General features: G+C 40.8%; 1 protein-coding gene across 1 annotated transcript in view; it reads right to left on the bottom strand.

Moving 5' to 3' along the window:
* The window catches only part of stt3b (STT3 oligosaccharyltransferase complex catalytic subunit B), a 91,804-nt gene that overhangs the window by 11,853 nt on the left and 59,639 nt on the right, over positions 1-20,312 (bottom strand). The window contains exons 7-11 of the mRNA XM_020524683.2: positions 18,557-18,703; positions 12,396-12,444; positions 4,458-4,612; positions 2,234-2,445; positions 1,258-1,445 (exon numbers count right to left, since the gene is read on the bottom strand). Coding sequence (XP_020380272.1) covers positions 1,258-1,445; positions 2,234-2,445; positions 4,458-4,612; positions 12,396-12,444; positions 18,557-18,703 — 751 coding nt within the window. The remainder of the gene's footprint in view (positions 1-1,257; positions 1,446-2,233; positions 2,446-4,457; positions 4,613-12,395; positions 12,445-18,556; positions 18,704-20,312) is intronic.

The following is a 20,312-nucleotide window of genomic DNA, read 5'->3' on the forward strand; positions in this document are numbered from 1 at the left end:
CCAGAGAAAGTTATTCAACCAGAGAAAGTTATTCAACCAGAGAAAGTGGCCCGGAAGAGAGATGGAATCTTGGCAGTTTTCCAGGAGAGGAATGTAGGGAGTTTGGTTTTTAAAAAGATGGTGATGGCAGTCATTATAAAAGGAGCAACAGGAGAGGGAGCCATTTACACCGTCAGCTTTCATGAGGGCCAAGGAAGAAAACTGGAAAAAAGTTAGGATAGAAACACTGGTGATGCATAGTTGTAATTTCTTTCTGCCAGGAAATATAAATAGATCATGAAACCAATTACACTGGATATATTAAACAGGTCCAAGCTAATACATGTTAGACATAACTAATTCCTCCTACCTTGACTACCAAAAGTAGCAATTGGCCTACTAAACACCTCACATGACAAGTCAATAAGAATATTGGGAGACTGATCCCAAACACTGATCAAGAGCAATTCAACACCTGGTTCAGTCTCCAATGAAACTAAGGTATTCAAATTTTGGATTCATACATTTTTGAATGGTAAAGTTCAAAGCCAATTTGAAAAAAATGCCATTTGTCCTCATGGAGAAAGTAACGTAGACTCTACAGTTTCTGCAAGTTTTATGTCATCAAAAGGAGAAGCCGTATGATTCAGTATGAATCAATGGGAGACACCCAAACGTTCAGATTTCATATGTCTGAAGTTCTCAGTGGGATATAACCAACTCTAAAAAGGGACAGACAGAGCAGAGACAGTTTCCAAGTTTTATTTCGAGGAGACTGAATAGTGGTAAATTTATCTACATTAACAATGCCACAAAGTGATTAATTTGAAATTCCAACAGAAGCCCACTCTTGAAGTATATTTCAGATATCCATTTTACTTTTGAAAATCTAGAAAATAATTGCGTTATAATACAGGACTTAAACACTTCAAAAAGGGAAACCAATTTATACATTATAAGAAGAAATATGCTCTCAAGCTATATAAACTAGCACCCCTGCTTCTGTGTCCTGGTCCTGATGAGCACAAGGTGAATAAAGTTGACTTCATCTCTTTTCAGCATTTTTAAAATTCAGAACAAAGTTTCAGTGATCATTTCAGGAAATCCAAAAATGGTTCCAAAATAATATGTAAAAGAATATATTTCTCAGTGGTATAAACTAAATATGATAAATTAAATATTGTCATTACACCCTCATTAAAAGTGTCACAAGTAAATAATTACAGTAAAGTCACATTACCCTAAATGACAAAAGATAAATAAGAAGGGAAGACATACCCATCATGATTGTAAGATGCCAGGACCACACTTGGGCTAGAGTATGCGTTGCTTGTCACCCAGGTGCAGTGTACAGCAAACATCATCAGTAACATTAGCATCAGCATAGTAACAATACTCTTGATATTTGGACCAAGTCCCTCTTCAGTGTTTTCTTGTTCAGATACATGCTTTCTCACCTTGCCAGCCTACAGCAATCAATGAAAAATAATTAGAATAGAGTTTAGACAAACATAGAAGTAAGATACCTTGCACAACATTGCCATATCCCAAGACAAAAGAACTCTCACATTGGAGTTACCATTTCACCTTATGTTATTTTGGGTACCCAGTGGGAGAAAAAGCCTTATTCAAGACTTACACTTTATACAGTAACTGCTGTTTGCTAACAACATTCGACAGAGAGGAAAGATTTTAAAGTGACCTAACGGGCAACTTTTTCATGCAGAGGTTGGTGCATGGACTGAGCTGCCAGAGGAAATGGTGGAGGCTGGTACAATTACAATATTTAAAGGGAATTTGGATAGGTATGTGAATAGGAAGGATTTAGAGGGAAATGGGCCAAATGCTGGCAAATAGGACTAGGTCAGTTTAGGATATCTGGTCAGCACAGACGAGTTGGACCGAAGGGTCCATTTCCATGCTGTACATCTTTATGACTCTATGATGAAAAAGCTCATAATATAGATAGAAGAATGAGGGGCCTGAGAGATACTTTGCAGAAGGAAACAAAACAAACTTGGCAACTGGGCTAAGCAGGCTTGAACTTGCAAGACCAAGTAGGAAAGCATATAAATTGTTGAGAAAGCCTCATATAGATTGTAGAAGTGAGACTAAGTTTTAGTGACTGGAGAAGCCAGCTTAAAAAAAAAGCAGAAATAATAAATCCACTAGCGATGCAACAGCAACTTTTGACTCCTCTTTCGGTGGAGAAAACTCAACTGATGTTGGGCTCAAATGTATCCATGTCCTTTACCTTGTCATAGAGATTTCCAGAATTCCTCTTGTCATCCTCATCACTGCTGTCCTCAACAGGTGGACTTTCCCTCTGTGTGTCATCACCGAGATAGTGTTCAAATACATTGGAGAATGCAATGGCAGACAGCATGCAGACAACTGGGGTGAGAGTCAGCATCAGACGCACCATAACTCCGGCAAAGTAAACAGCACTGATTGCATAAAGGGCAACTGTGGAGAGTATAGATCACAGGTATTAGCTTACATTCTAATTTAAACTTGTGTAAAGTTATGAAATAAAAACCCCAAATTTGTCCCCCCAGAGTTTGCGTTCTGAAATCCAACCATCCTGGCAACCAACATGTTCTGTATTTGCAAAATTTATTTAAACTGTAATAGACACAATGGTTGGATGCTTCCTGACAACTTGCAGTGAATATCCATACAGTACTAAGCATACTTCAGCAGTTTACTAAATACACACATTTATATTCAAAGTGATGGCAATAACATTTTTAAAACTGATTTTAATAACTCAAAAGTCAAAATAGGATCTATAGAAATGTAATAGACAGTGTCCTTAATCATAGTTCCACAAAAACTAGATTGTGGCGTCCACTTCATCTCATTCAATAAATCCATCAGCAGTTTTCATAGCTTTTTAAAAACACCAAGTGGGGAATTCTAACAATCCATTTAATGTCATGCCCTTTGCTTCTCCACATATTTCCTCCTGTTTTCAGATGCAGCTCTGTCCACCAGAAAACAGCACATCATAACCAAACCAGACAGCACGTACTTCTGATCAGTAAAATACATTTTCAGATTTCTAACTTGCGATAACATTTTCTTGTCATCCAGCTAATGACCCATTTTAATCAAATGTAAAGTATTTCAGAAAAATAAATCATATAAATCTTCCTTGTTTGTGTATGTACTGGGGCATAACACTGTTCATCAACCAATAATAAGACAGCTCAAATCTGCAATACAGAAATGCAAATTTTCAATTTGCAGGTGCTTGAGCACTTGTTTTATCGCAAATTCATTCCATTTTATGGAAAGTGAGTAATAGTTCAGTAATGGAGATGATTATAGCTGGCACTTTAAATTTACATAAATAGTCATGTTGCTCACTAAGCTTTGATGGAGATTTACTTCACCACATGGCCACATATGAATTCACACTGATATTCATGGTTTCATCTTCAAATTAAAATTTAACATTATGTGCCAATATCCCATTCACACAGAATACTATGAAATAAGAAATGTTAGACAGCACCATTGTAAAATGTTCAGTTCTCTTTGTGAATCAGTGAATAAAAAGAAGTTTAAGAATGATAAAATGAGACACAAGTGCTCAACATTCTTTCTGCTGTCTATTTAGATTATCCTATTTTCTTACCTGCCCTTTGACTACCCATCACCTGATGTCAAGGTGATAATCTGCACTCAGATGCACTACCAGCATTGTTCTTGCTCAATTACTTCTAGGTATGGAAGGTGTGCAAGGTTTCTTCCACACACAAACCAGCCCTGCAATTAAAAGCCATCTTCCACTGAGCTGTGACTGAATTCAGAATATCAATAGAGATATCTGAGCTTGTACTCTTTCTGCAATAATTGCCCAGGCTACTTCCACAATGTCCCTAGTGACTATATAAGAAATAAAAACAGCAAGGTGGCTCTCTAATTACTCATGCCCAACACATCACAAGACAATTGAATTATTGCTTACATTAATTCCAGGTGTGGTATCACTGAATAGCCAAATCCCTAGTTGTCCCTAAGAGTCAACCATATTGATATGGGTCTGAGTCACATGTAGGACGGACTGAGTAAGGATGGAAGTTTCCTTCCCTAAAGAGCTTTAGCTTTTCCCAACAATTGGTAATGGTTTTGTGGTCATTACTCTTAATTCACACTTTTTAATGAATTCAAATTCCATTATCTGCCATTGTAGGCTTTGAACCCAATATTTGGGTCTCTGGATTAATAGCCTAGCAATAATACCACTAGCTCATCAACTTTCCTGATGTGAAGCTTCTTTTACTTAAGTCTTCGCTTGCACATTCTCTCAAAACTAAATATTTTTCACAATTACAATTCTTCAAAACAATAATTTTTGAACTTAATTGTAATTCCACAGTTAGAAAACTTAAGTGGTTACAATGCAAGTTCTACCTTGTAGCATTTTCAATACTTCAACATTTAATCTAAAAATGGACAATGTTTCTTACCAAATACTCGTTCATCATTAATGTTTTTGATGCAGAACCACAGGCCGGCTGGGAAAGTGCAGACCAGTATGTGAAGGTCAAAAAAGAAGGAAACCCATGTTGTCGGCTGATGTTCAGATACAGAAGCAATGATGGGAATATGGATTTTTGCGTACCTACAGAAAAATAACAAAGGTTAATTTATGTATGTTCCATCTCAACAACATAAACACTGAACAGGATCATAAAAAGTCAATGCACACAAACGCAAGTAGGGTACCAATAGGGTGTATTAGTAGTCTGTATTTTGTCAAAGTGTCCATAAAGTGTTGGAGTCCACCTGCAAACCACACCAAATACTTCAGCTGGCAGGTTGGGGCAATCTGGATATAGATTAGTATTGTGTTAGATATTTGTACTCAGCTCCTTTCCTGACCCCTAGTTTCTGCACTTAGGTCAACACAACCTCATTGGCTTCCCAAGCCGAGAAATTTACCAGGGTTGGCAAGGAGTTAGATAGAAGCATCAATACCTGCTGCACTGTGAAATCGACAGGTTGGAAAGCCACTGAATACTGAAATAATACATTTGCTCCCTTGCCTAGGTGAATGGCCTTGGTTTACAGACTTGTTCTAAGAATGCACTTCATTGTTTTACAATTGATTTCAATCATTTTTGATGCCATTTCTGCTACCTTGAATTTTACTGTTAGATCAGTACTTCTCGTCAGCTTTCAATACAACATGGGTCAGTTTATGCAGCTTCACTTTGCACTTCTGAACAGATCAGGAAAGTGGAACCAGCAACATCAACAGCAGCAGTCTTCTCCTCTGCCACAGGACAGAAGAGATGGGGTCCAGCTCCAGTTTTAAGGAGGCAATACTTCTAGCACAGGGATTCCAGAACAGAGTCAGTTCTCAACATGACAGTATGTCAAGAAGCTCAGGCTTCCAAACAGGTCATTGTCAGAATCTGCATCTTCCTACAATAAGATCCCCTTCCCAATGGACTTGGTGGCCATCCAAAGACATTGTCATCAAGTTACCAACTGCCATGAATTTCTTTGCTTTCAGCTCCTTCCATGGATCTGTTGATGATATTTGCAGGATTTTACCATTTGGTACTGACAAGTGGATTTCCCAGGTGATTGTGCAATGTTTACCAGATCAATATACACATTCACTTTGCCATTTTATGGGATCAATCAGAACTGGAAAATTCTTGGCTCTTCAATCACAGAATCAAAGCAACAGGTACAGGGAGTCAGTGATTGTACATGAGACAATTGAGATGCCTTCAGATCAACCAGTCAAGAGATTCTGCTTTAACATTCATCTACATGACTATTTGAAGGACTACATGCACCACTGCAAAATATTCCACACACTGCCACGAAGCCTTCATTCAGTACCTGTCACATCTCTCATAGGTCTTTTCACTTTCTGATTTAGCAAATGGCTCATTGGAGACAAGGGCTACCCTCTAAATACATGGATCCATTGCATTAGTGGCAGGGCTTTTTGTGAAGGAAAGGTATATACAGAACCACATGGGTATGAGAAGTTAATAATTCAGTAAACCACTTGGGGGTGGGGGTGGTGTGGGGAGGAGGTGGGCGAAGATGCAATTCAGTTGCCTGGAAAGATTAGGGGCGCCCTTTATTATGCATTAGCAGCAAAACTGTTCAATAGTGCTTTTGTTATACCTTGCACAACAGAACATGGCACAAAGGACTGAAGCTGCAGGAAAATACGGTGAGAGCTGCTCTACATCCTGAAAGAGCTTGACTTGACCCAAGTCTTTACAGCTGAAGACAGTAATAGCATTCCAAAAATACTAAAGGGAAAACTAATTGGACTAAAGATTCCTAGACTTGATGGATTGCATCCTGGGAAATTAAAACAAAGTAGCTGCAGAAATAGTGGGTGCTTCTGTACTAATCTTTCAAGAATCTTTAGACTCTAGAAAAGTTCCAGATGATTGGAAAACTGTCAACGTAACACACTTATTCAAAAAGAGATACAAGACAAAAAGGTACTGCACACAGCTACTTTATGAGATAAGAAACCATAGTGTTGATGGTAGCATATTAACATAGATCAGACCTGACTAACTAACTAATTAAGAGAGAATCAGGATTTGGGAGTTGTTTTTGGGATCGCAACCTGTAACAAGTGGAGTGTGACAGGGATCAATGCTGGGTCCACAATTATTTACAATATATAATTAGTTACTTGGATTAGGGAAGTGAATGTACTATTGCCAAGTTTGCAGATGATACAAAAACAGATGGGAGGGCAAGTGTGAGGACGACACAAAGAAGGCTACAGACAGGTTAAGTGAGTGGGCAAAACACTTAGCAGATGGAATATAATAAAGAGAAAAAGTCAGGTGATGCACTTTGGCAGGAAGAAGGGGAGTTGAATACAATTAAAATGAATAAAGATTACAGAAAGCTGCACTGACGCGGAGGTGCCGGTATTGGACTAGGGTGGGACAAGGTCTAAAATTACACAACACCAGGTTATAGTCCAACAGGTCTTCAAATAAACCTGTTGGATTATAACCTGGTGTCACGTGAAAGCTGCAGCACAGAGGAATTCTGGCGTTCTCTTACATGAATCACAAAAGCTTGCATACAAGGTCAGCAGGTAATAGGAACAGCAAATGGAATTTTGGCCTCATTTCAAAGGAAATGGAGTATAAAAATAGGGAAGTTTGTTACTTCCTACTACCTAGAACACTAAGAAAATGTTTGGTCCCCTTATCAAAGGTTTGGAGGCAGTCTGGAGAAGGTTCACTAAAGTGATCCTGTGTGTGAGGAAACAAAGAGTAGGTTGGGTCTGTACTCATTGGAGTTAAGATGAATGAAAAGTGGCCTTACTGAAACATTCTTAGCAGGCTTAACAGGGTAGGTGCTGAAAGGCTGTTTTCCTTCGTGGACATGTTTCTGTGACTATGTCCTGTAGTCCACGACAAGGAATTACCTGCTTATGACCGAGATGAGAAGGAATTTCTTCTTTTGGAGAGTAGTGAAGAATTCTACAGATTCACTGCAGACAGCTATAAAGACTGGGTTATGATGTATATTCGAAGCTGAGATAGATTTTTAAGATCAGTAAAAATCAAAAGGTTATGGGAAACAGACAAAAAGAGTGGAGGTGAAGATTATCAGATCAGCCATTATCTCACTGAATGGCATAGCAGAATTGATGGGTCAAACAGCTTACTTCCATTCCTATGTCTTTGACTATGATATTTATGGCCACTGAACCAACTGCCTGAAAAGCCCTCAAAAGACACATCCAAACCTCACTCACATAACCGGATTACAAGAAGCCAATAGCAATGCTGAAGTCACTGTTTTCTTCCCTCAACACAAATTACTTCCGCAGTCAATAATTTCTCCATTTCATTCATACCATTTGTTTGTCTTCCACTACGATCACAACATTCTCAAGGCCACCTTCCATTTGGAAGGTTGAAGATAACAATGAAGATGACTAGACAATGGAGATGTGGAAGAAAGCACCTGATTTTTTTTATTAAACCTTTTCAAATACATCAAGGCAATAACATTGCTATAAACACCCAAGTGAATCCCCTGGTGCAACTAAGAAATATTTATTTCCATTATCAATTACTTCCACGTTATACAAGCTTGTGATTTCAGAAGAGCTGGAGGCAGACAGCTTGTTTCTCTGCTCTTACAGCTGAGATGTTGTTGGCGATGGCCGGTTGGATTAGAGGCCCACAAAGGTCTGCCAAAGACTCTACTCTATCTGTACCTGTGCATGCATAGGCTCTGACAGGAGATAGCACATAGGGCTCTGGTCCAAGCACACTTTCCTGCCAGTTAAAAGTTGGAGTATACTTTTCTGCACTTTAGTAAACTCTCAAGGCTTGGCTTTCCTCCATCTGGCTTGAGAGACCAGATGTGCAGGAATTGCTGATACGCTCAATGCACGTGCACAGAAGTAAACATTAGCACAAAAGTCTGAGGCATCTTGAGTCATGGCAGAGACACAAAGGATGCACAGTGCTAACAGGACTTCACACACATTTTGTTGTGGCTACAGAATTGCTACTGGCTTCAACATTTGTATTCAGCTGAATACAGCCAAGTGTTTTTTTCCAGGACTCCAGTTCATACAATGCCCCTGTGGCAGCAAGATCAACGGAACAGGATGATGATTTGGAGGAGCTGGAATAGGCAGAACGGGAGAGACAGAATTTGTGATAGGACAGCAACTCCTCAGAGGTTGTCTTTTCTCAATTCACTGCTCTTCTAATCAAACTCCGCTGCCTTTCTGCTCTCAAGACGACAACTGCGTCTGCAATTGTTCAACCCCTGGCTTTGGAGGGGCCACCATGTAAAGCAATATTTTAGTGATCTTTCTTGGATTATTGCCCTTCTGCTTTCTCGTGGATTCCTTATAAAATGGAGGGTAAATTTGCCTGCCATCCCCATAAGTTTTCAACTCTGTCCTACTGCTTTGGTGGAGGATGTGTACAAATTGTGTCAATACTTCCTCAGAACGAGACATCCTTCTTTAGCTGTTTTGTCACAATTGAAGGACACGTGGTAGATGAGTGACACAAATTTGAATTGAGAAGAGGAAAGGGTTCAAGGTCATTAATATAAAGAATTAAATTTTTTCTGTAACCGATGACAACAATTCAATCCAAGTGACTTCCATATAGCATATGCCAACATGATTCCCGATTCCTGATTCTGTCACCAGATATCTGGGAGACTGCCCCCTCTCCGTCATCAATGCAGTGCACTGTCTGAATCTGCCTGTCTCTGTAGCTGCCTCCTGGGCCCTAAAGCCCGCCAGCCAAATCAACAGGAATCTTTCCAACATTCCTCATAACTAATTTCCTGAGTTTTTCCTATAAATCTGGAATCCCCTACTGATCAAGAATCTATTCATCCCTGTCTTAAGCATAAACAAGGGTCTGCCCCACAACTTTCTACGGAAAGGAGTTTCAAACACTCAACCCTCAGAAGAAATTCCTCCTCATCTCAGTCTTAAATTTGCATCCCTTTATTCTGAGACTGTGTTCACTGGTCCCACACTCTCCCACGAGGGGAACATCCTCTCAGCGTTTACCCTGTCAAGGCTGTTATGAATCCTACATGTTTCAGTGATCACCTCTTATTTTTCTAAATTCCAAACAATAGATTCCCGACCTGTTTAACTTTTGCTCTTAAGACAATCCCTCCACATCGGGATCATCCTCGTGAACCTTCTCTGAAGTATTGAAATAATACTGTTCCTTAAATAAGGGGACCAAATTGCTTACAGTACTCCAGGTGTGGTCTCACCAGTACCTTGTACAGTCGCACCAAGACTTCCGTACTCTTGTATTTCAACCCCTTAAAATAAGGACAACTATTCCATTAGCCTTCCTGATTACCTACTGCTCGTGCACTAGATTTCCATGTTTCGTGCGCAAGTACCCCCAATTCCCTTTGTGTTGCAGCTTTCTGCAATTTTTCTCCATTTAAATAATACTATCCTTTTGTCCTCCCTTCCAAACAAGCAACTTCTCATCTTCCTACATTATACACCATTTGCCAACATCGTGTCCACTTACTCAACAATATCTCTTTATAAACTGTTTGTATCTCTCTCAACTTGCCTTTCCACCTGTTTTTTTTTATGTCTGCAAATTTGGCTACATTACATTTGACTCCGTCCTCCAAGTCATTAATATATCGTAAACAGTTATGGATCCAACAGTGATCTCTGGTACCCCACTGGTTTCATGTTACCAACTTGATAAAGAATATCTCACCCTGTTTCGTCAATGTGGAGCTGGAGGAACACAGCAGGTCAGGCAGCATCAGAGGAGCAAGAAAGACAACGTTTCAGCTATAAACCTGAAACGTCGACTTTCCTGCTTCTCTGATGTTGCCCGACCTGCTGTGCTCCTCCAGCTCCACACTGTATTGACTCTAACTCCATTATAGCCAGTTCTTGCTACCTCCATTACCCTGTTTCACGTCCACCAGCCAATTCTCTATCCACACCAATATACTACTTCCAACACTGTGGGCTCTGATGGCTTAAACTTTTGAGAGATAAGTTGTTGAATGCCTTCTGGAAGTCTGAGTACAACACATCTACTGGATCCCCTCTATTCGCACTGGTGGAGACTTCCTCAAAAAAACTCAAATAAATTAGTCAGACATGATCCCCCTTTTATGAAGGTATGCCAACACTGCTCGATTAGATTACGATTTTCCAACTATTTTGTTATTACTTCCTTAATAATTGATTCCAATATTTTTCCATCAATACCCGTTAGGCTAATCAGCCTATAGGTATCCACTTTTTGACTCCCTCCCATTTTGAATAGGGGCATCACACTGGCAGTTTTCCAATCCTCTGGTACTTCTCTAGAATCCAAGTATTTTTGGAAAATTACAGCCAATGCATCCACTATCTCTGTAGCTACCTCTGAGGATCCTAGGATGCAAGCCATCAGGACCAGGGGACCTATCTGCCTTTGGCCTCCACTAGACAGATGACAATGACTGAAGAGCCACCCTAGTTCACTGGAATTCTGCATTCTTTTCCTGCAAGAGGAAATAAACAGAGGCAGGAGTGTAAGAAATGGATTGTGCGGCAAGAATGAAATGACAATTCTAGACATTGACTGCAAGGAATGGATGTGATATTGCAATAGGACGACGGTAAGTCATTTGGATGGGGAAGTAAATGGGTGCCAACAGAACAAGTGAGAGCAGTATGACTAGTGCTGTGAGGTCTGTTGGTCTGAGCTCTGTGCAGGTGAATACCAGAGAATTGGCATGTCACTTTTCCTGCCCTTGTCAAGTTACTGAGATTCTTGTAGCAATGAATGCTGCTGCATGATACCATATTCATCTACTCGCTTTATCTGCCACATTCTCTTTATTTGAGAGATTGTTTGTTTCTTTCCTGCTATGGGAAATACCCTCTGTGGTCCTCAGTTTGAAGCACAACCTCTAGTGAATCATAGAACTTGTTGGTGTCTACCAACCTCATGCTTTCATTCTTCTGGTTGGTGAACCTTCATTTATAATTTCCTGAAATGAAACCATTGAATCCTTTGAGGGTCCCTTTAAATGATTTAATTGACAGGCAAAGTTCATCAACACATCCGCACTCTGACCGGTTGTGAAACCTGAAAACAGGTGTTAACACTGTGGTTGAGCAGTTATGGTAAAGACCACTCCGGTGACAATCAGGTTGCTGATTTGCTGACTGCTTCCTTTACTGCAAGCAGGTCAGTTTCATTAAAATTCTACACAGGTTTCCAATCCTGTCATTAGAGGACAATGAGAAAATGAGAATTCAGTCCACTCAGATAGATTTATCAAGTTTCCTATTAACCGCTACAATAAAACAAAGATCAATATTATTTCTAGGTGGTGGCATTGCCAGTTCTTATACTAAATAAAAGAATGTGTATGTATCCTGCATGCACCACTGGCTAAGTGTCCCACATTGAGTGGCACTGTAATACTTTATGGTGTTTAAGAGAAAACATGTATTGCTACAAACTCAATAGCACTGCAAGAATTGTGACCTGTCGTCAGTGGAACACAACACAAAGGAATTTATCCTTCATGAGATTTTGACTATTTGAGCAATAAAGCTAGATTTGTTCAATTAAATCAGCTTTTGCTACTTGCAAATTTCAGTGCAGTAATCATGATAAACACCAAATCTCAATCTCCTGAAGATTCTGACAAAATTTAAAAAAACAACCAAACCGACTGATATCTTGCATTGCTACTATTGAACTGCAGCAGTCTCAGAGGTACGTTTGGATACAGCAGATGGACCAAAATTGAATAGTTTATAAATGCAAACTATTACAATAATCTCTGTCTCTCAACCCAGCCCATCACATCACCCCCTCAAAGAATGATCACACATACGCAGGTCTTGTCATCCTTACCCTGTATCCCAGAGTGAATAAAATCTCCCACTCCACGGGGCAATATAGCCTGGAACAAAAGAAGTTGCAACATTTGCAATGTTTCCTCATTTGTTAAAGTATTTTAAATTCAAACTGAAGACATCCGTGTAACCAGGCAGGTATAAATTCATTATAAATTTTAAAAGGACATATTACCATTGCAAAATGAACTTTAAGTTCTGTAACACAACAAATCACAAAGAAAAATTGCAACTCCAACCATTTACCATCACCTAACAAAAGGAATACAAAAAAAAATGACAGCACAAGGGATTCCCAGCAGTAGGTTTCCACATAAGGGAAAACAAGCATTGAATAATCTAAGGTAATTCTTCATTTACGAAAAATTTACCTGACAGACTCCAATTCAAACCAGGAAAAATTTTGAGATCAAAAACAGAAGCTCCAGGAAAAGCTCAGCAGGTCTGGCAGCATCTGTGAAAAGAAAATCAAAGTTAACGTTTTGGGTCCGGTGACCTTAGAACCGGACCCGAAATGTTAACTCTGATTTTCTCTTCACAGATGCTGCCAGACCTGCTGAGCTTTTCCAGCAACTTCTGTTTTTGTTCCTGATTTACAGCATTCGCCGTTCTTTTAAATAAAAACCAAAATTTTTTGATCCTACTTCTCCATTCACAATTTTTTGAAACTGGACAATATTCATCCATGTCTCCACCTCTGCTATTCAACTCTACATATATAAATTCTCATGCCCAGAAGGAAACATCTCCTGTAATGTTTCATCAAGAACTTTTAATGTTAGTGCCAACTAAAACTCTGTCACCATGTCTTGAAATTTCAGTTTCAAGACTCAGTCCAGGGAAAGAGGAGAGTTCAAGGCTGATACCCCTGTGTAGTACTAAGGGAGAGTTTGCTGTCTGTCTTTCATATGAGACATTAACACAGGCCCCAGCCCAGGTGGATGTAAAAGATTCCAAATGCACTCTGTTGAAGCAGCATCTCTGGCGACCTAGCCGATGTTCATTCCTCATTCAACATAAAAGCAAATTATCTGGTCATTACCACATTGCTGTGTGGGGAAGTTAACTGTTTGCAAGCCGGCTGTCAAATTTCCTACAATAAAACAGTACTTCAAAAGTACTTAATTGGCCTTAAAATGCTCAAGACATCCAGCAGTTGTGACATTCTCCATGTTTCTAGCCAACTTGCTTCAAAAATTAATCGAAGTGGTTTCTTTTCCACACTATCTATAGCCTCATATTTGTGTGCACCTCTCATCAGGCATCCTCTAAGCTTTGCTGCTCCAAGGAAAACTTCATCATTTTCCAAGACAACAAGGTGCAGGGCTGGATGAACACAGCAGGCCAAGCAGCATCATAGGAGCAGAGAGGTCATCATTTTCCAATCTTTCATGATAGCTCAGATACCCAATCCAGGCTATTATCCCAGTAAACCACCTCTGCATATTCTGTAGTGCATCAAACCTTCCTATACATATGGTACTAGAGCTGCACACAATACTCCAGTTATGACCAAACCAGAATTTTATACTGTTCCAGTGTAACATCCCTGCTCTTGTATTCTATGTTTCAGCTGATAAAGGCAAGTATTCCATATGCCATCTCAACAACCTTATTCACCTGCCCTGCTGCCTTCAGTAATGTGATAATATCCAGACCAAAGTCCCTTAAGTTTCAAAACTTTCCAAGGTCCTACCAGTCAGAGTAATCTATTCCCTTGTTAGTCCTCCTAAAGTGTATTGCCTCCTATTTTTCCTGATAGAATTCCATTTGCCACTGCTCTGCCCAGCTGACCTGTCAATATCCCCCTAAAAAGTTTGCTGCTATCTTCCTCCTTATTTACAACCTTAACTTTTGTGTCATCCACAAACTTCTTGATCATACATGGTACACTTCAATCTACATCAGAAATATTGAATACAGGAGGAGCAGGCCATTTAGCCCTTCAAGCCTGTTCTGCCATTCAATATGATAATACTGATTTATCCAACTTAGTATCCTGTTCCTGCTTTCTCCCTCGATCCTTTGATTTCTTCAGCCACAAGAAATATATCTGCCTCCTTCTTAAGAACATTTTGAGGCAGATATGTACAAGACAAATAGCAAGGGCCCCAGAACTAAGTCCTGCAGAACCCAAGTGAAAACAGATTGAGGCATAGGAATGTCTCTCAGTCATCACCCTGTTTCCTGCCTTTCAGCCTATTTTGGATCAGTTTGCCATGAAGGAACTTATCAAAAGCCTTGCTAAAGTCCATGTAGACCATACCAAATGCACTACCTTCAGCAAGACTTCTGGTCCACAAACTACCCTCTACAAATCCATGCTGACGATCCCCGATTAATCCGTATTTCTTCAAGTACCAATATATTTTGTCCCTTTGACTTTTTTCAAATAACCTCCGCACCAAGATTACTGACTAGTATGTAATTTCCGGTCAATTCCTTCCTCCAATTTTTAATAATGAGACAATGTAACAGCTCTCCAGTTCTCTGGCTCCTCAACTGTGGACAGAGAGGATTTGAAAATTACTGCCAGGACCCCCATATACCCCTGGTCTCTGAACCATCAGGGATACATCCATTTACTTTCACTGCAACTATTCCTGTTGCAGCACAGATCTCTGAAGTCCATGTGCAGTAGTGGGTTCTGGAATCAGAAGTCAATGCACTGGCATGCCAGTCGGTGGGCGCAGGAGCTCCAAGTGGCTGCATATTGCACAGCTTAGAGAAAAAGCTGCCTTTCAGTATGGCCTGCAGATTTAACCACTTTTTAGGCTGCTAAATCCGATAATACTTTCTTCCTCTTTGAGTATTAATTTCTTTCAATATTTCATGGTCAAACACCCTGATATCTATACTCATGTTATTCTTTTCTATTATGAAGACTAATGTAAAATATTCATGGACTCAGCTCACATCTTCTGGGTCCACACACTGATTACCTCCATGGTCCCTTATCTTTCCTTAGTTATTTTTAGTTTTTATATATTTTAAAAACCTTTGGGGTTTTCCTTTATTCTGCCTGCCAATGCTTCTCCTTTGATTTCTCAATTTCCTTGAAGTTCACCCCTGCCCTCTCCATACTTCCCAAAGAATTCTGACATATTGAGCCATTGGCTTCTCTTTTTTTTCTTAATCTTATACCTCACATCCCATGACAGCCAGCACTCTCTGAACTTTATGGGAACACAGTCGCTCTGTACCCTCACTATTTCCTCTTTAAATGCCTCCCACTGCCCTGACACAATTCTAACTGCAAATAGCTACTCCCAGGCCATTTGGACTAAATACATCTTAGCGAAATTAGCCTTTCTCCAGGTTAGGGATAACAAGGTGTACAGCTGGATGAACACAGCAGGCCAAGCAGCATCAGAGGAGCAGGAAAGCTGACGTTTCGGGCCTAGACCCTTCTTCAGAAATGGGGGAGGGGAAGCAGGTTCTGAAATAAATAGGGAGAGAGGGGGAGGCAGATAGAAGATGGATAGAGAAGAAGATAGGTGGAGAGGAGACAGACAGGTCAAAGAGGCGGGGATGGAGCCAGTAAAAGGTGAGTGTAGGTGAGGAGTTAGGGAAGGGACAGATCAGTCCAGGGAGGATGGACAGGTCAAGGAGGTGGGATGAGGCTAGTAGGTAGGAGATGGAGGTGGGGCTGAGGTGGGAGGAGGCGATAGGTGGGAGGAAGGGACAAGCTGGGTTGGTTTTGGGATGCGGTAGGGGGAGGTGAGATTTTGAAGCTTGTGAAGTCCACATCGATACCATTGGGCTGCAGGGTTCCCAAGCGAAATATGAGGTGCTGTTCCTGCAACCTTCGGGTGGCATCATTGTGGCACTGCAGGAGGCCTAGGATGGACATGTTGTCTGAGGAATGGGAGGGGGAGTTGAAATGATTCGTGACTGGGAGGTGCAGTTGTTTAGTGCGAACCGAGCGTAGGTGATCCGCAAAGCGGTCCCTGAGCCTCCGCTTGGTTTCCCCGATGTAGAGGAGGCCACAACGGGTACAGCGGATGCAGTATACCACATTAGCAGATGTGCAGGTGAACATCTGCTTGATGTGGAAAGTCTTCTTCAGGCCTGGGATGGGGGTGAGGGAGGTGGTGTGGGGGCAGGTGTAGCACTTGCTGCGGTTGCAGGGAAAAGTGCCGGGTGTGGTGGGGCTGGAGGGGAGTGTGGAGCGGACAAGGGAGTCACGGCGAGAGAGTGGTCCCTCCGGAAAGCAGATTAGGGTGGGGAGGGAAAAATGTCTTTGGTGGTGGGGTCGGATTGCAGATGGCGGAAGTGTCGGAGGATGATGCGTTGGATCCGGAGGTTGGTGGGGTGGTACATGGGGACGAGGGGCATTCTTTATGTTGAGTCCAACTCAGGACTCCCACCATTTCATACGTGTCTCTGCAAGGGTCCTCACCTTGCCCATTCCTGAGTGATGCCTGTTGTCTGTCACAGGGTCCTCACCTCCCCCAATGCTTCCTGTTCTCTCAGGTAATGGGAAGTTTTTCTTTGTATACGTGCTCTAAACTGGTCATAACATCATATACCTTCGTCAAATTTTCTTTCAATCCCTTTTGCTCCACAGAGAACAACGCCAGTTATTCCAACCTAATCTTGTAAAATCTCATCCCTGGAACCATTCAGGTATCTCTCCTCTCAGCCCCTTAAGAATTTCCACATCTTTTCTATACTGTAATGACCACAGCTGGACACAATATTTTAGTTGAAGGGAAACCAGATTTTCATAATAGGTTCAGCAAAACTTCCCTGCTTTTTTATTCATTATCTCTTTTAAGAAGCCCAAGGACTCATTTGTTTTGCTAACCTTTAAGTATGTCCTGCTACCTTCAAAGATCTATGCATATGCACTCCTGAGGTTCCTCGGTTTGTGCAGTTTTTTTTCACAATTGCATCATTAAGTCCATATTGACTTTCCCCAAATTGTATCTCATCACATGTCCCTGTATTAACCTCCACCCGTCATCTGCTACTCGTCTAGCCTAAATCCCAGTGCAGGCAAATCTTTCCATGCCCACTGTTTGACACTCCTCCAAGGCAGGTATCATTCAACATGTTTTGAAATTGTACTCAATAACCCAAAATTCAAATAATTTATATATGGCAGTGATCCTACCTCTGACTTTCAGAGAACACCATTCTCTACTACCATCAAATTCAATTCAAACAGAATCCAATTGCACACTGCCCCTAATATTCAATAAAGAACAATTCTGTTAACTAACTTTATATGTCATACCTTATAAATACTTCCTTAAAATTAACAGAGACAACATCCACTGCATTCCCTTAAAATTGGTTAACACTTGATACTTCTTCAAAAAAATTAAAGCAGCTTAGTCAAGCACAATCTGCACGTTACAAAACTGTGCTGACTTTTCTTAATTAACTCAAACCTCTCCAAATGCTTCTTTTAGTTCGCTGATTAAGCATTCCAAGACCTTGGCCTTCAATTATGTTAGCCGAACTGATCTGTAATCTGAGACTGTCCTTACATTCTGTTTTGAATAAGGGTGCAACACTGGCCATCTCCAATCCTCTGGCAACTCTCATATCTGGGCATGCTCAACAAATTAAAGTAAACCCTTCCTCTCTATCTCCACCCACTTCCATTATCAACCTTGTATGCAACCCTTCTGAATTAGATGACTGATCTAACTTCACCATAGTCAACCTGATGATGCATTCTGGCCTTGCCCTGTATCTCTTAGTATATATCATTCTCTTTGCCATTAATAGGACACACTCCACTACTTGGTTCCTGCCTACTTACAAGTTGGCAGTAGATTTTGGGTCCCTTTTACGCATTGGCCTAGATGTCTTTAAAATTTAAGTTACCAGACTGCCTACAACAGCCATGAAACTGGATCCTGAAAATTCAGGAATAGAGGGAATTCAGAAAAAGGGACAGAGTTCATTTCGCAAAAAATATTTATTTATAATATCTCACTTTGACAATCATGATGAGGTAGTCTTATCTAGATTGGACAATGTGAAAGAATCTAATAAATGCAATGACGTACCAGAAAATTAAGCATGAACTACAATCTGAATTCTTATCATGAAAATTAAGTCTTTCTCTGGTCTGGTTCTGCAATCATAACTTAGCGGGGGAAAAACAAGAATGATAAAATGACACTTTGTATGCAGACTCACCAGTGTAAGTTAAATAAATAACACTCAGAAATACAACTCCAGCAGCAAGAGACACCCCCAAGAAAAAGAGTGTCTGGAACTCCTGCTTCGTCAGCCTGTCTCTCAGATACTGTAAGAAGGCATAAGCTTGCATCAGGGCAAATACACCTGAATGCAAGAGGAAGAGAAGTTAAAATGATTTGCATTCCTCAATTAACATGTACTCATTATCAAACTTTAAACAATAGGTCATTTGTCCAATATTTAGGTAAATCTAATCAAAAATATCAGAGATTTTCCTTTAAAAATTCTTGGCTAGCTGAAGCCACAAAACACTCTTGCTATTCATAAAGTCATCAGGATACAAAGTTTCATAGTGGGTACAGGATAATCACCCCTCATCTTAACTAGTAAAAACTTAAGAGTCACGTGGCAATGGAACTCTTCGGTAAAAGAGAGAGTGGAAGAGAGTATAACCGGGGTGGGTGGAGTCTTTGATTATGTTAGTTGCTTTCCCGATTCAGTGGGAAATATAGATGAAGTCAATGGATTGGAGGCTGGTTTCCGTGATGGACTGGGCTGTGTTCACAACTCTCCAAAATTTCTTTCGGTTGTGGGAACTGCAGGTGCCAAACCATGCTGTGATACATCCAGATAGAATGTTTTCTATGGCACATCTATAAAAATTTGTAAGTCTTTATGGACATGCCGAATTTCCTTAGCCTCTTGGAGGAAGTAGAAGTGTTGCTGTGCTTTCTTAACAGTAGTGCCAACACAGGTGGGCTGGGTCAGATTGTCGGTGATCGTCGCTACCCAGAACTTGACGGTCTCAACCATCTCCACATCAACACTGCTGATGCAGACAGGGGCATACTGTGCACTTCACTGAAATCAATGACCAGCTCCTTGATTTTGCTTACGCTGGTGGAGATTGTTGTCTTAATGTCATGCCTTTGAACACTATCTCCTTTCTGTAGTCCATTTTATCGTTGTTTGAGATTTGACCTACAATGATGGTGCCATCAACAGGCTTGTAAATGGAGTTGGTGCGGAATTTGGCTAGTCATGTGTGTATAAGGAGTATAGTAGGGGGCTGAGTATGCAGCCTTGTGGGGCACTGGTATTGAGGATTATTATGGAGGTGGTGCTGTCGCCTTTCCTTATTGACTGCAGTCTGTTGGTCAAGAAATCGAGAATCCAGTCACAGAGCAGAGAACAGAGACATCGGTCCCAAAGTTTGGAGATGAGTTTGTTTAGAATGGTGTTGAAGGCAGAGCTGTAGTCAACAAGTAGGAGTCTGAAATAGGTATCCTTGTTGTCCAGATGTTTATGGGATGAGTGTAGGGCCAGGGAAATGGCATCTGCCATGGACCTGTTGAAGCAGTAGGTGAATTCTAAGGGATCAAGGCAATCTGGAAGGCTGGAGTTGATGTGAGCCATGTTTAACCTCTCAAAGCACTTCATAATGATAGATATCAGAGCCACTGGGCAGCAGTCATTGAGGCATGCTGCATGTTTTTTTTTTGGGATAATGGTGGTCTTCTTGAAGCAGGTGGGGACTTCAGATCGTGGTAAGGAGAGGTTGAAGATGTCTGCAAATACTCCCAACAGCTGGTCTGCAGAGGATGAGTGCACAGTTGGAGACTCCAACTAGGCCAGTTACTTTGTGGGTTCACTCTTTAGGCTGAACTAACGCTTATGGTGGTGACCAAGGGTATAGGCGCATCTGAGGCTGATGGGACATGTGATATCACCACACTGCCCTTCTGTTCAAGGT

Source organism: Rhincodon typus, chromosome 2 (assembly GCF_021869965.1).
Source record: "Rhincodon typus isolate 14 chromosome 2, sRhiTyp1.1, whole genome shotgun sequence".
Lineage (NCBI taxonomy): Eukaryota > Metazoa > Chordata > Chondrichthyes > Orectolobiformes > Rhincodontidae > Rhincodon > Rhincodon typus.